General features: G+C 36.6%; 1 protein-coding gene across 5 annotated transcripts in view; it reads left to right on the forward strand.

Moving 5' to 3' along the window:
- Positions 1-14,337, forward strand: part of PGAP1 (post-GPI attachment to proteins inositol deacylase 1) — an 85,283-nt gene that overhangs the window by 48,472 nt on the left and 22,474 nt on the right. For all 5 annotated transcript variants that reach the window (XR_004441643.1, XR_004441645.1, XR_004441644.1 and 2 more), the window contains one exon: positions 4,859-4,952. Coding sequence is in view for 2 of the 5 variants with exons in the window: in XM_033230779.1 (XP_033086670.1) it covers positions 4,859-4,952 (94 nt within the window). In the remaining 3 variants the exon portion in view is untranslated. The remainder of the gene's footprint in view (positions 1-4,858; positions 4,953-14,337) is intronic.

Here is a 14,337-nt window from a genome sequence, read left to right on the forward strand (position 1 = left end):
CTCTGCCATATAAATGAATGTTTTCAAATAACTTTTTGTATTGTGCATACTCAGTTTATAAAAGGTAAACAAATTCTATTAAAGATAAACATATTGAATTCATTAGCAAATAATATTACAAAAATACTGCATAAAGTAGTAGAACTATAGATACTACTTAGCATTGCTATAATTTGCACAATTGTGCAACCTGGACATAAATAAGATAACAATTGATAAGTTAGGGAAGTTATATAGTTTTAAAATTCAGTCAAATTTATATTATAGCTTTTATTACTTTCACTGTTTTTTTTTTTTTTTTGGTCTGTTGTATTTTGCAATGCAGGCATAGTAGAATTTTGTTTTAACTCTAAGTCATTTAATACTGTAATAAAACTCACAAGACAAAATTAAATTAGAAACATTTTTTTATATGCATTATCTCATTTAATCCTCAGAGCAACTTGGTGAGAACTAGATTATGATCGTTATTAATTTGTGAACATTATAAAATTATAAGTTAATATATAAAAATTTTGTGCTAAATTAGGAAGGGAAGATTCAAATCTTTGTATAAGTTGGAAAATAGCATCATGGATAATTACAGTACATATTCTAAAATGTTGAACCAATTAAATCTCTCAAATTCATACTAGTGTATATTTAGTATGGTGAAAGGGCATATTACTGTAAACAGTGGTTTGGAGTAGGAATATAACATACTCTCATCTATATAATTCCTGTGTCTCATAATTCAATTTAGTAACAAGAAAAGTCAAGTCAGCTTGATACACTAGAGTCAAGCATAATTATAAACCAAAAGAGGACAGACCTAGTATTCTTGTTTTGATGTGGAAATCTTTCTAAAGACTGAGGATGTACAGGTGTTAACAGTATCAAATGTAGAGTCTTTTAAAATGTCAGTTAAATAATTTATATTATTGAAGCTTAAGCTTAGTTCTGTAATAAAAAATTTAAAAACAAAAAGAATTTGTATTAATTGAATTAAATTCTCAAGTTATTGAAAAGATATAAGATGTTCTTCCTTCATGCTTGTTTAAAAATGTAGCTTGTAGGTAGTAAGAGAATGAATGAAAGTTGTATATCTTACTTGTTTTAAAAAACAATACATATTTTGAATGTTGCTGATTCAGTCACAGAAGGTTGGAGAAAATGAATAAGAGAAACTTCAGCCTTCAGTAGATAACTTTTCATAAAGTTAAATTTTTTTCTGATAAAGGAAAGAGGAAAATATTCACATATTCTATAGTCTGCTCTTACGAAAAAGAGGGCAAAGCATAAACTGAAAGTTACTTTCTCAAGAGAATTCCATAAATGCTGGTAAATCATTTCTGTGCAGGAATGAAGTCCAGTGTTGCCAGATCTTCAGCTTTTAAGAGAAACTAGAAATATGAATTTTTAGACGAAATATTTTAATTTTTCAATGTTGGCATGTAATTCAAAATTTAAAGAAATACTGCACCAAATACTAAGTATGGCTACAGTTTGACTATGAGACAGGGAGGTCAGTTTATGATTGTAAGTTTAGTAGTATCTTATATACCCAGTTGTATTTGTAGCCCAGTATAACATTTAATACTCATAACAATGATCCTCTGTCATTAAAAGAAATTTTATATTCAGAATACTCTGCGTGGGACCTCTTACAAGATTCTAAACACAGTCAAGGGCATTAAAGGTAACAATAACAGCTAGTATTTTCCAGTCAGTTACCATGTACCAGTTACTGTTCCAAATGCTTTATGCAAGTGTGAACATATTTAAGCCTTACATCCCTGTGAGGTAAGTGCTGTTTATCACATTTTACAGATGAAGATATAGAGAGAGGGAAGGGAAAGTAATGGAGGGGTAAAATAACTTGCCCAAGGACACAGAACTAGTGAGAGGCAAAGCTGGAATCTAAATCCAGGAGTCTGACTCCTGAGCCTGCTATGTTGCTTAACTCTCCTTTTATACTCTCGTTAAGTACAGTATATTTCCCAGCATGTTATATATGATTTGGTATTAGGTAGCAAAATGGTCTTTTCCCTTTTACTCAGCTTTCCCAACCTTCCATGCAAAGCTGTAAACTGTAAGTGACAAGTATGAGCTGTACATTATCTGATTTTTTTCTCTTCTCTTTTTACCTGGGAATCCATGGAGGAACTTTAGGGAGACCCTGAATTTTCTGAAATTTTCTCCAACTTTTATAGTAAGCTTGTACTTACATAGCTTTCCTCAGGTTGCCAGAGAAGTCTATACATGTTCTAAAAAAATTATGTGGAATGGAAAACATGCTTTAAAGTAAATTTACTTTTAATAATGTGACATTAAAAGAACTTAAGGCTTTTTAAAAAATTATACTTTTAAGTTCTGGGATACATGTGCAGAACATGCAGGTTTGTTACATAGGTATACACATGCTGTGGTGGTTTACTGCACCCATCAACCCGTCATCTACATTAGGTACTTCTCCTAATGCTATCCCTCCCCTAGCCGCCCACTCCCTGACAGGCCCTGGTGTGTGATGTTCCCCTCCCTGTGTCCATATGTTCTCATTGTTCAACTCCCACTTATTAGTGAGAACATGCAGTGTTTGGTTTTCTGTTCTTGTGTTAGTTTGCTGAGAATGATGGTTTCCAGCTTCATCCCTGCAAGGGACATGAACTCATCCTTTTTTATGGCTTCATAGTATTCCATGGTGTATATGTGCCACATTTTCTTTATCCAGTCTATCATTGATGGGCATTTGGGTTGATTCCAAGTCTTTGCTGTTGTGAACAGTGCCGCAGTAAACATACGTGTGCATGTGTCTTTATAGTAGAATGATTTATAATCCTTTGGGTATATACCCAGTAATGGGATTACTGAGTCCAATGGTATTTCTAGTTCTAGATCCTTGAGGAATCGCCACACTGTCTGCCACAATGGTTGAACTAATTTACACTCCCACCAACAGTGTAAAAGCATTCCTATTTCTCCACATCATCTCCAGCATCTGTTCTTTCCTGACTTTTTAATGATCACCATTCTACCTGGGGTGAGATGGTATCTCATTGTTGTTTTGATTTGCATTTCTCTATTGACCAGTGATGATGAGCTTTTTTTCATTTGTTTGTTGGCCACATAAATGTCTTCTTTTGAGAAGTGTCTGTTCATATTCTTCGCCACTTTTTGATGAGGTTGTTTTTTTCTTGTAAATTTGTTTAAGTTCTTTGTAGATTTTGGATATTAGCCCTGCGTCAGATGAATAGACTGCAAAAATTTTCTTCCATTCTGTAGGTTGCCTGTTCACTCTGACGATAGTTTCTTTTGCTGTGCAGAAACTCTTTTGTTTAATTAGATCCCATTTGCCAATTTTGGCTTTTGTTGCCATTGCTTTTGGTGTTTTAGTCATGAAGTCTTTGCCCATGCCTATGTCCTGAATGGTATTGCCTAGGTTTTCTTCTAGGGTTTTTATGGTTTTAGGTCTTACTTTAAGTCTTTAATCCATCTGGAGTTAATTTTTGTATAAGGTTTAAGGAAAGGGTCCAGTTTCAGTTTTCTGCATATGGCTAGCCAGTTTTCCCAACAGAATAGGGAATCCTTACCCCATTGCTTGTCTTTGTCAGGTTTGTCAAAGACCAGATGGTTGTAGATGTGTGGTGTTATTTCTGAGGCCTCTGTTCTGTTCGTTTGTTCTGTATATCTGTTTTGGTACCAGTATCATACTGTTTTGGTTACTGTAGCTTTGTAGTATAGTTTGAAGTCAGGTAGAGTGATGCCTCCAGGGTTGTTCTTTTTACTTAAGATTGTCTTGGTTATGCAGGCTCTTTTTTGGTTCCATATGAAACAAAGTAGTTTTTTCTAATTCTGTGAAGAAGGACAATGGTAGCTTGATGTGGATAACATTGAATCTATAAATTACTTTGGGCAGTATGGCCATTTTCACAATATTGATTCTTCCTATCCATGAGCATGGAATGTTTTTCCATTTATTTGTGTCCTCTCTTACTTCCTTGAGCGGTGGTTTGTAGTTCTCCTTGAAGAGGTCCTTCACATGCCTTGTAAGTTGTATTCCTAGGTATTTTATTCTCTTTGTAGCAATTGTGAATGGTAGTTTACTTGTGATTTGGCTTTCTGTTTGTCTGTTACTGGTGTATAGGAATGCTTGTTTTTGTTGTATGTATTTTGTAGAGAGCTGATAGGATGACTTGAGGCACTATAACGTAATGATTATGAACTTAGGCACTGATTTTAAAACTTATAGTTCCATAAGATTTTCAAACACAGTGAAGGACATAAAAAGTTAATAAAGCAATTAACATTTTCTCATAACTGGTCATATATGAGTTAATATTCAGAATGCCTTACATATGCATGTCTAATCCTCATAACTACCTATAAGGTACATACTAGTATTGTCCCCATTTACTGATAAAGACATAGAGAGGGAAAGCTAAGTAACTTGCCCATTATGTTTTAAATTGTGCAAGTTAGTTGGGCTCTCATGCCTGAATTTCTTTATCTATAAAACAGGGATAAGAACTACCTCAAACGATATTAGAAGGACATGAGATAATGCATATAAGGTGTTTACTGTCATGCCTGGAACATGTTAAATAATCAGTGTGTCCTGGAAAACAGTTTTGTAGTATATGCTACTCAATTATATGTTCTATTATGCCTTTGATAAAAAATTCAGATACATTTTTAGTTTGCTATGTATTTTCAACATTTATTTTACTTAGAGTTTTTGATACTTATTACTGGAAATATCTTTGTGGCCATGTCAGGAAAGGTATAAATTGAAGAGCAACTTTTAAATTTTATGTGAAACTACACTTATTTCATTAACATGAATATTCAGGAGTTGCCCATTGATTTACCTGTTTTTTAGGTAGTTAGATTTCATGGTGGAGCTCTTCCTGCTTATGTCGTATCTAATATGCTTCTTACTTATAGAGGACAATTATATTCTCTTTTCTCAACAGGTAAGAATGCTTCTAATTTTTAAGTTACTTTTGTTATGAATATTAAAGTAGAACAACTATTAATTCCACATATGTATTTATATGTATAATTCTATTATATTAAATCAGTAGACATAATTAAGAGAGTTCTTAAAACTCCCTTATTATTTTATTATTTAATTTATTTAATATTTTATAATTATGCCACATAATAGTAGCTACTATTCTGTTCTTGAAAACTCCAAAATAGCATGTGATTTTATGATGAGCCTTCTCTGTATCTTTATTACTTTTCTACTATCAACTACCAATCCCAAATAGTTTGAGGAAGCCAGTTTAGAGACCTTCAATTTGTGGTCTTAAGACCTGCAAATTATTAACATCCTCTTAGCTTGTCATTTTTGTATCAGTGTCATTTTTAATGGAAAAAATAAGTTTGAGTCTAACCAGATTAATTAAGTCGTTTTTTAAAATGCATACAGGAATCAAGCAGTGTAATTATCTTCATATAATAATTTGCTAGTATTTATGACTTAAAAAGGGGGCAAAACATTTAACCATAATACACACCAAAAAATTAACAAGAATGCCCTAATATTATCAAATGCCTTTTTTTGTTTTTGTTTGTTTGTTTGTTTTGAGACGTAGTTTTGCTCTTGTTGCCCAGGCTGGAGTACAATGGTGTGATCTCGGTTCACTGCAACCTCCACCTCCCAGGTTCAAGTGATTCTCCTGCCTCAACCTCCCAAGTAACTGGGATTACAGGCACCGGCCACCATGTCCAGCTAATTTTTGTATTTTTAGTAGAGATGGGGTTTCACCATGTTGGCCAGGCTGGTCTCAAACTCCTGACCTTGTGATCTGCCCGCCTCAGCTTCCCAAAGTGCTGGGATTACAGGCGTGAGCCACCGCACCCGGCCTCAAATGACTTTTTAAGAAGTATTTTATTTTTAATTTATTTGATTGATACATAATTGTACCTATTTATGGGGTACAGGTGATATTTTGACACATTCATATAATGTGTTAAGATCAAATCAGGGTAATTAGGATATCCATCAGCTCAAGCATTTACCATTTCTTTGTGTTGGGAACATTCCAAATCTTCTAGCTATCTTAAAATATAAAATAAATTATTAACTACAGTCATCTTGGTCAGGTGCTGGCTCATGCCCGTAATCCCAGCACTTTGGGAGGCCGAGGTGGGCGGATCACCTGAGGTCAGGAGTTCAAGACCACCCTGGCCAGTATGGTGAAACCCCGTCTTTACTAAAAATACAAAAAATTATCCAGGCTTAGTGGTGGGCACCTATAATCCTAGCTACTCGGGAGGCTGAGGCAGGAGAATTGCTTGAACCCGGGAGGCAGAGGTTGTAGTGCTATCAAACGGTAGATCTTATTTCTTCTAACTGTATTTTTATACCCATTAACCATTCTTTCTTCATCCCTCCACTCCTCTTTACCTTTTCCACCCTCTGGTAACCATCTATTCTCTAGCTCCATGAGATCAACTTTTTAAATTCCCAGATATGAATGACAATGTATAATATTTGTCTTTCTATGCCTGACTTATCACTTAGCATAATGTCCTTCAGTTACATCCATGTTGCTACAGATGATAGAATTTCATTCCTTTTATGTCTACATAATATTCCATTGTGTATATATTACCACTTTCTTTTCCATTCATTTGTTGATGGACTTTAGGTTGATTCCGTATTTTGGCCGTTGTGAATAGTGCTACAGTAAACATGGAGATGCAGACATCTCTTTGATATACTGATTTCCTTTCTTTTGGATAATATATACAGCAGTAAGATTGCTGGTTCATATAGCAGATCTATTTGTAGTTTTTTGAAGGATCTCCAGTCTGTTTTTCATAATGGCCATACTAATTTACACTTGTACCAGTTGTGTGCTAGCATTCCCCTTTTTCCATATCATCATTAGCACTTGTTATTTTTTGTCTTTTTGATAACAAGCCATTTTAACTAGGGTGAGGTAATATCTCATTGTAGTTTTGATGTACATTTCAGTGGTGATTAGTGATGTTTAACATTTTAAAAAATATATTTGTTGGCCATTGGTATGTCTTTTTTTTTTTTGAGATGGAGTTTTGCTCTTGTTGCCCAGGCTGGAGTGAAATGGCTCAATCTCAGCTCACCACAACCTCCACCTCCCAGGTTCAAGCGATTATCCTGCCTCAGCCTCCCAAGTAGCTGGGATTACAGGTATGGGCCACCATGCCTGGCTAATTTTGTATTTTTAGTAGAGACGGGGTTTCTCCATGTTGGTCAGGCTGGCGTTGAACTCCCGACCTCAGGCAGTCCTCCTGCCTTGGCCTCTCAAAGTGCTGGGATTACAGTCGTGAGCCACCGCGTCTACCATCCATTAATATTTCTTCTGTTGAGAAATGTCTGTTCAGATCTTTTGGCCACTTTTAAAATTAGAGTATTTGTTTTGCTGTTAAGTTGTCTGAGTTCCTTATATATTCTGGTCACTAATCCTTTATCAGATGGATAGTTTGCAAAATTTTTTCCCAGTCTTCGGCTTATCTCTTCACTTTGGTGTTTGTTGCCTTTGCTATGCAGTAGCGTTTTAGCTTGATATAATCCCATTTTGCTTTTATTGCATGTGCTTTTGAGGTCTTACCCAAAAAAATTTTTGCCCAGACCAATGGCCCAAAGCATTTCTCCAATATATTCTTGTGGTAGTTTCATCGTTTCGGGTTTTAAATTTAAGTCTTTATTTTGATTTAATTTTTTGCACATGATGAAAGATAGGGATCTAGTTTCTTTCTTCTGCATATAAATATCCAGTTTTCCCAGCACCATGTCCTTTCTCCAGTGTATGTTTTGGTTACCTTTAGTGAAAATTAGTTGGCTGTAAATGAGTGGATTCATTTCTGGCTTCTCTATTATGTTCCATTGGCTTATGTATCTGTTTTATGCCAGTACTAAACTGTTTTGGTTGCCATATCTTTGTAGTGTATTTTGAAGTCAGGTAATGCGATTGCCTCCAGCTTCTTTGTTTTTGTTCAGGATTTTTTTGCCTATTTGGTACCATATGATTTTATGACTGTTTTTTCTATACCAGTGAAGACTCTCATTGGTATTTTGATAGGGATTTCATTGAATCTAGACATTGCTTGAGGTAGTATAGACAGTTTAACAATGCTGAATCATTCAATCCATGAACATAGATGGAATTGCTTTCTATTTTTTTGTGTGTCTTCTTCAGTTTCTCTCATTGGTGTTTTATAATTTTTCACTGTAGAGATCTTTTACTTTAGTTACTTTTATTCCTAGACATAATTTAATTGTAAATGGGATCACTCCCTTGATTTGTTTGTTTGTTTGTTTTTGTTTTTGTTTGAGACAGAGTCTCGCTCTGTCACCCAGACAGGAGTGCAATGGCACGATCTTGGCTCACTGTGAACTCTGCCTCCCAGGTTGAAGCGATTCTTCTGTCTCAGCCTCCTGAGTAGCTGGCATTACAGCCATGTGCCACCACGCCCAGCTAATTTTTTTGTATTTCTAGTAGAGATGGGGTTTCACCATGTTGGCTAGGCTGGTCTTGAACTCCTGACCTCAAATGATCCACCTGCTGTGGCCTCCCGGAGTGCTGGGATTACAGGCATGAGTCACTGCGCCCAGCCCTCTTGATTTCTTTTTCAGATTTCTATTAGTGTATAGAAAGTTACTGATTTTTATATGTTGACTTTGTATCTTGAAACTTTTACTGAGTTCAAAAAAACCAATTCTAACAGTATTTTTGGTGGAGTTTTCAGGTTTTTTTAAAATCTAGGATCATGTCATCTGTGAACAAAGATAACTTAACTATTTCTTTTCCAATTTGGATGCACTTTTTTTCTTTCTCTTGCCTAGTTGCTCTGGCTAGGACTTCTAGTACTCTATTGAATAAGTAGTGAAAGCAGACATTCTTGTCTTATTTAGGTCTTAGAGGAAAAGCTTTCAATTTTTTTTCCCATTTTGTATAGTATCAGCTGTGGGTTTGTCATATTTGGCCTTTATTGTTTTGAGGTATGTTCCTTTTATATCCAGTTTTTTAATAGTTTTTATCTTAAAGCGATTTTGAATTTTATCAAATGCTTTCTTGACATCTATTGAAATGATTTTTATACTTATTCTTGATTCCATTTGTGTTATTTATCACATTGATTGATTTGTATACATTGAACTATCCTTGCATTCCTAGGATAAATCCCACTTTATCGTGGTGAATGATATTTTTAATATGTTGTTGAAGTCAGTTTGCTAGTATTTTGTTGAGGATTTTTGCCTTTATGTTCATCAAAGATATTGGCCTGTACTTTTCTTTTTTTGTTGTATTATTTTCTGGTTTTGGTGTCAGGGTTATGCTGGCCTCATAGAATGAGTTTGGAGTTGCTTTCTTCTCTTCAGTGTCTTTTTGGAATATTGACTAGTGTTGATATTAGTTCTTTAAATGTTTGATAGATTTCAGCAGTGTAGCCCTCAGGTCCCATGCTTGTTTTTGATGGGAGACTTTTTATTACTGCTTCAATCTCATTACTTGGTTTTTTGTTTTTTTTTTTTTTGACAGAGTCTCACTCTATTGCCCAGACTGGAGTGCAGTGGTACAATCTCGGCTCACTGCAACCTCCTTCTCCCAGGTTCAAGTGATTCTTGTGCTTCAGTCTCCCAAGTAGCTGGGATTACAGGTGTGTGCCACCACACCTGGCTAATTTTTGTGTTTTTAGTAGAGACAGGGTTTCACCATGTTGACCAGGCTGGTCTTGAACTCCTGACATCAGGTGATCTGCCTGCCTCAGCCTCCCAAAGTGCTGGGATTACAGGCGTGAGCCACCATGCCCAGCTTCATTATTTGTAATTGGTCTGTTCAGGTTTTCTATTTTTTTTCTTGATTCAACCTTGGTAGGTTGGCTGTATCCAAGAATTTATCCATCTCTTCTAGATTTTCAAGTTGTGGGGTTAAATTTGTTTATAATATTCTCTAATGATCCTTTCTATTTCTGTGGTATCAGTTGTAATAACTCTTTCCTTGTCTCTGATTTTATTTGAGTCTTCTCTCTTTTTTCTTGGTCCAGCTAAAAGTTTGTAGATTTTGGTTAACTTTTCAAAAAAGCAACTTTTCATTTTGTTGATCTTTTTGTTTTTCCTTGAAGCTTGTTCATAGCTGATGTATTTTTTTCAGTCTCAATATCTTTTATTTCTGCTCTGATCTTTATTATTTTATTCCTTCTACTAATTTTGGTTTTCATTTGTTCTTGCTTGTCTAGTTTCTTGAGATGCATCATTGGGTTTTTTATTTGAAGTCTTTCTACTTTTTTGATTTAGGCATGTATTGCTATGAACTCTCCTCTTAGAACTTTCTTTGCTGTATTCCATAGCTTTTGGTATATTGTGTTTCCATTTTTATTTGTCTCAAGGAATATTTTAATTTTTAAAAAATTTCTTCATTAACCCATTCATTGTTTAGGAGTCAATTTTTTTTTTTTTTTTTTTTTTTTTTGAGGTGGAGTCTCGCTCTGTCACCCAGACTGGCATGCAGTGGCAGTATCTCAGCTTACTGCAAGCTCCGTCTCCAGAGTTCACACTGTTCTCCTGCCTCAGCCTCCCAAGTAGCTGGGACTACAGGTGCCCGCCACCACACCCAGCTAATTTTTTGTATTTTTAGTAGAGACGGGGTTTCACCTTGTTAGCCGGGATGGTCTCGATCTCCTGACCTCATGATCTGCCCACCTCGGCCTCCCAAAGTGCTGGGATTATAGGCATGAGCCACCATGCCTGGCCAGGAGTCAAATATTTTTTTAAAAATTTTTAAAGCATTTTCAAAGAGATCCACACAGTCCAGTTGGTCATTAGTTTCATTAAGTTTTGTCAACTTAAATAACAGAGAGAGGCTCTCTAAAGGAAAATGATGTTTATTTGTAATAGAGCATTGGTGTGTTACAGTAAACTTGTGCATATTCAGGGAGGTAAAGGAAGACAGGATGTTGAAGGAAAAATAAAAAGGATTAAAATTGTTTTGAAATGATTATTCTTGGCTGCCAGGATGAATAACAAGGGCGATGCCAGTTTGAGTTTGAACAGGCAGTTACTGGGCAGATGTCCTCAGAGAAATTTTTTTTGTGTAAGGTTGAGATGGCCTTTGTTCCAGGTTGCAATCTTTTGTGTTAGTTTTATTATCAAGCATACAAGTGTGAGAACTCTCTCTTCTTAGCCTTCCTCAGCTCTATTTGTCAGGGTTTGTTTTGGTTTTGTTTTTTTCTTTTTTTTTTTTCTAACACAAATGACTCCATGTTGATTCTGGCCAGTTTTACATTTTCCCCCTTTTGATTAAGATCTTTCTCCAAAAGCATCACTGATCAATCACCCTATAGTTAGATTTTGATATCCCTTGGTGCTGGAATAGACCTGTCCCAGGTTGCTGATCTAATCCCACATTGTAATGATTGGTGACTAGGAGTCAGTGTCATAAACCTTTTAGCCATATTTGAGCACTGAGGGAGGTTTGAAGGGAGTGGCTCTGAGGCTAAGTCTACCTGGGGTCCATTATTAAGTTCAGTTTAGTTTGTTCCATAGTCTTTTGCCATCATTTCAAAGTGCTGGGCCAGCATTAAGCTGTTAGGGGTTGTATTTCTACAAAATTTAAACAAGTTAACAGAGGAATGCTAGTGATTTTTGTACATTGATTTTATATCCTGAAACTTTGCTGGAGTCGTTTATCAACTGAAGGAGCTTTTGAGCCGAGACTATGGGGTTTTCTAGGTATAGAATCATGTCATCTGCAAACAGAGATAGTTTGACTTCCTCTCTTCCTATTTCGATGCCCTTTATTTCTGTCTCTTGCCTGATTGCTCTGGCAAGGACTTCAGAAAGGCAGTTCCATTCACAGTTGCCACAAAAAGAATAAAATACCTAGGAATATAGCTAACCAGGGAGGCAAAAGATCTCCACAATGAGAATTACAAAACACAGCTCAAATAAATCAGAGAAGACACAAAGAAAAACAGATAGAAAGTTTAAAAAGGGAAAATACAAGGTAAAATGATCAGTTTGCATAATAGTTTTGAACCATGAACCTAGGCTTGAACACAACCAGTTGAATACATCAAATGACCATTATCCTTCAAGTAAAAAAGATCATTAAGAAGGGTAAGGGTGTCATGATACAAAGTCTTGTTCTGACATCTTGGGAAAAGCTATCTGAAGAGTGAAAGTGTCAACTTCTCATCCTGGTTTGTAGTTTGGATGACTCTGATTATGACATCAGGTGGCTTGGTGAACTTTTTGTGTGGCCCCATCAAACATGAGGCTTATTTCTTAAAATGCATCTAGTTTCAGCTTATAGGGCTTTCAGAACAAAGTTGTTCTCATTTTCAGTAATTCCATGGAAGAAAGTTGGATTGGAAGAATCTAGAAGAATGCAGGATCTAGTCTAGTCTGTCAAGTAGTATAGTCTATCAAGAACTTGAAAACAATCAACAGAGCTACATTGTAATAACAGGTGTATTACAGCTTTTATTTAGAAACATAATTTTTTTTATCTCTGCATTGATCACATAGCAATCTCAGATTTAAAAACTTCTTGAGGGCTGAGCACAGTGGCTTATGGCTGTAATCCCAGCACTTTAGGGAGGCTGAGGCAGGTTGATCACCTGAGCTCAGGAGTTTGAGACCAGCTTGGCCAGCATGGCAAAAACCCCATCTTTACTAAAAGTACAAAAAAATTAGCTAGGCATGGTGTTGTATGCCTATAATCCCAGCCACTCAGGATGCTGAGGCACGAGAATCGCTTGACCCCAGGAGGCAGAAGTTTCAGTGAGCTGAGATCGCGCCACTGCACTCCAGCCTGGGCAACAGAGCGAGACTCTGTCTCAAAACAAAACAAAACAAAACACACACACAAAAAAACCCAAAACAATAAAAACCTCTTGAGGTTTTTAAGGTCTTAAGGTTCCTAGGCCTGCCAGCAATTGACAGTTTTTATTTACTCACTGTCAGGCTTGGAACCTTTAAAGTCAGATATTCTGTGCATCTTCTCAAATATAACATATTTGATAAAGCCTTGGTAATATAACTGACATTTAATACAATATTTCGAGTTGTGTCCTGTTATAAAGAGGCCAGATTTTTATTGGACTTCTGGGGAAAAAAAATCATATGGCCATAAGAATACTCAGATAGTTTCCAAATTTTGTAGCAACCAAGTAGAGAAAAAGCATATGATTCCATCTTTGTTCACAAAAGTATACTTTACCAAATTGCCTGCTTAAGAGATAAATTTTCCTTAAATCTGGAAAATAAAACATTTAAGTGAAGAACCAACATTTCAAGTAGAAGTCATAAAAACACTATCAGTTGGTCAATCTCATGTAATTAATTTTTGTTCTGCTTGATTTTGATTAGCAGTTTCCTGAGCCCATCAGCTTTTTCATCAGGGTTTTGGAAATTTTTATTTAGTTAATTAATCTTAAAGTTATCAGAAATCTGTGTTTAAGAGTGCTTATTGGACAGGTGTGGTGGCTCATACCTGTAATACCAATTATTTCGGAGGCTGAGATATGAGGATCCCTTTTTTTTTTATTTGGTGACGGAGTCTCGCTCTGTCACCAGGCTGGAGTGCAGTGGCTTGATCTAGGCTCACTGCAACTTCCGCCTCCCAGGTTCAAGTGATTCTCCTGCCTCAGCCTCCCAAGTAGCTGGGACTACGGGTGCCCACCACCACACCTAGCTAATTTTTTTTTTGTATTTTAGTAGAGACGGGGGTTTCACCATGCTGGTCTCGAACTCCTGAACTCAGGCAATCTGCCCGCCTCCACCTCACAAAGTGCTAGGATTATAGGCATGATCCACCGTGCCTGGCCGATATGAAGATCACTTTTGAGGTCTGGAGTTTGAGACCAGCCTAGGCAAGATAGGGAGACCAGGTTTCTATAAAACAAAAAAAAGAAAAAAAAAGTTTTAAAAAAGGCTGGGCGCGGTGGCTCAAGCCTGTAATCCCAGCACTTTGGGAGGCCGAGGCGGGCGGATCACGAGGTCAGGAGATCGAGACCATCCTGGCTAACACGGTGAAACCCCGTCTCTACTAAAAAAAATACAAAAATCTAGCCTGGCGAGGTGGCGGGCGCCTGTAGTCCCAGCTACTCCGGAGGCTGAGGCAGGAGAATGGCGTAAACCCGGGAGGCGGAGCTTGCAGTGAGCTGAGATCCGGCCACTGCACTCCAGCCCGGGCGACAGAGCGAGACTCCGTCTCAAAAAAAAAAAAAAAAAAAAAACATTAGCTGGGTATGGTGGCACACGCCTGCAGTCTTAGCTATTCAGCAGGTTGAGGTGGGAGGATCACTTGAGCCCAGGTGTTCAAGGTTGCAATGAACTACAGTTGCAACACTGCACTCTAG

The sequence above is a fragment of the Trachypithecus francoisi genome, unplaced genomic scaffold, assembly GCF_009764315.1.
Source record: "Trachypithecus francoisi isolate TF-2019V2 unplaced genomic scaffold, Tfra_2.0 Lachesis_group13, whole genome shotgun sequence".
NCBI lineage: Eukaryota > Metazoa > Chordata > Mammalia > Primates > Cercopithecidae > Trachypithecus > Trachypithecus francoisi.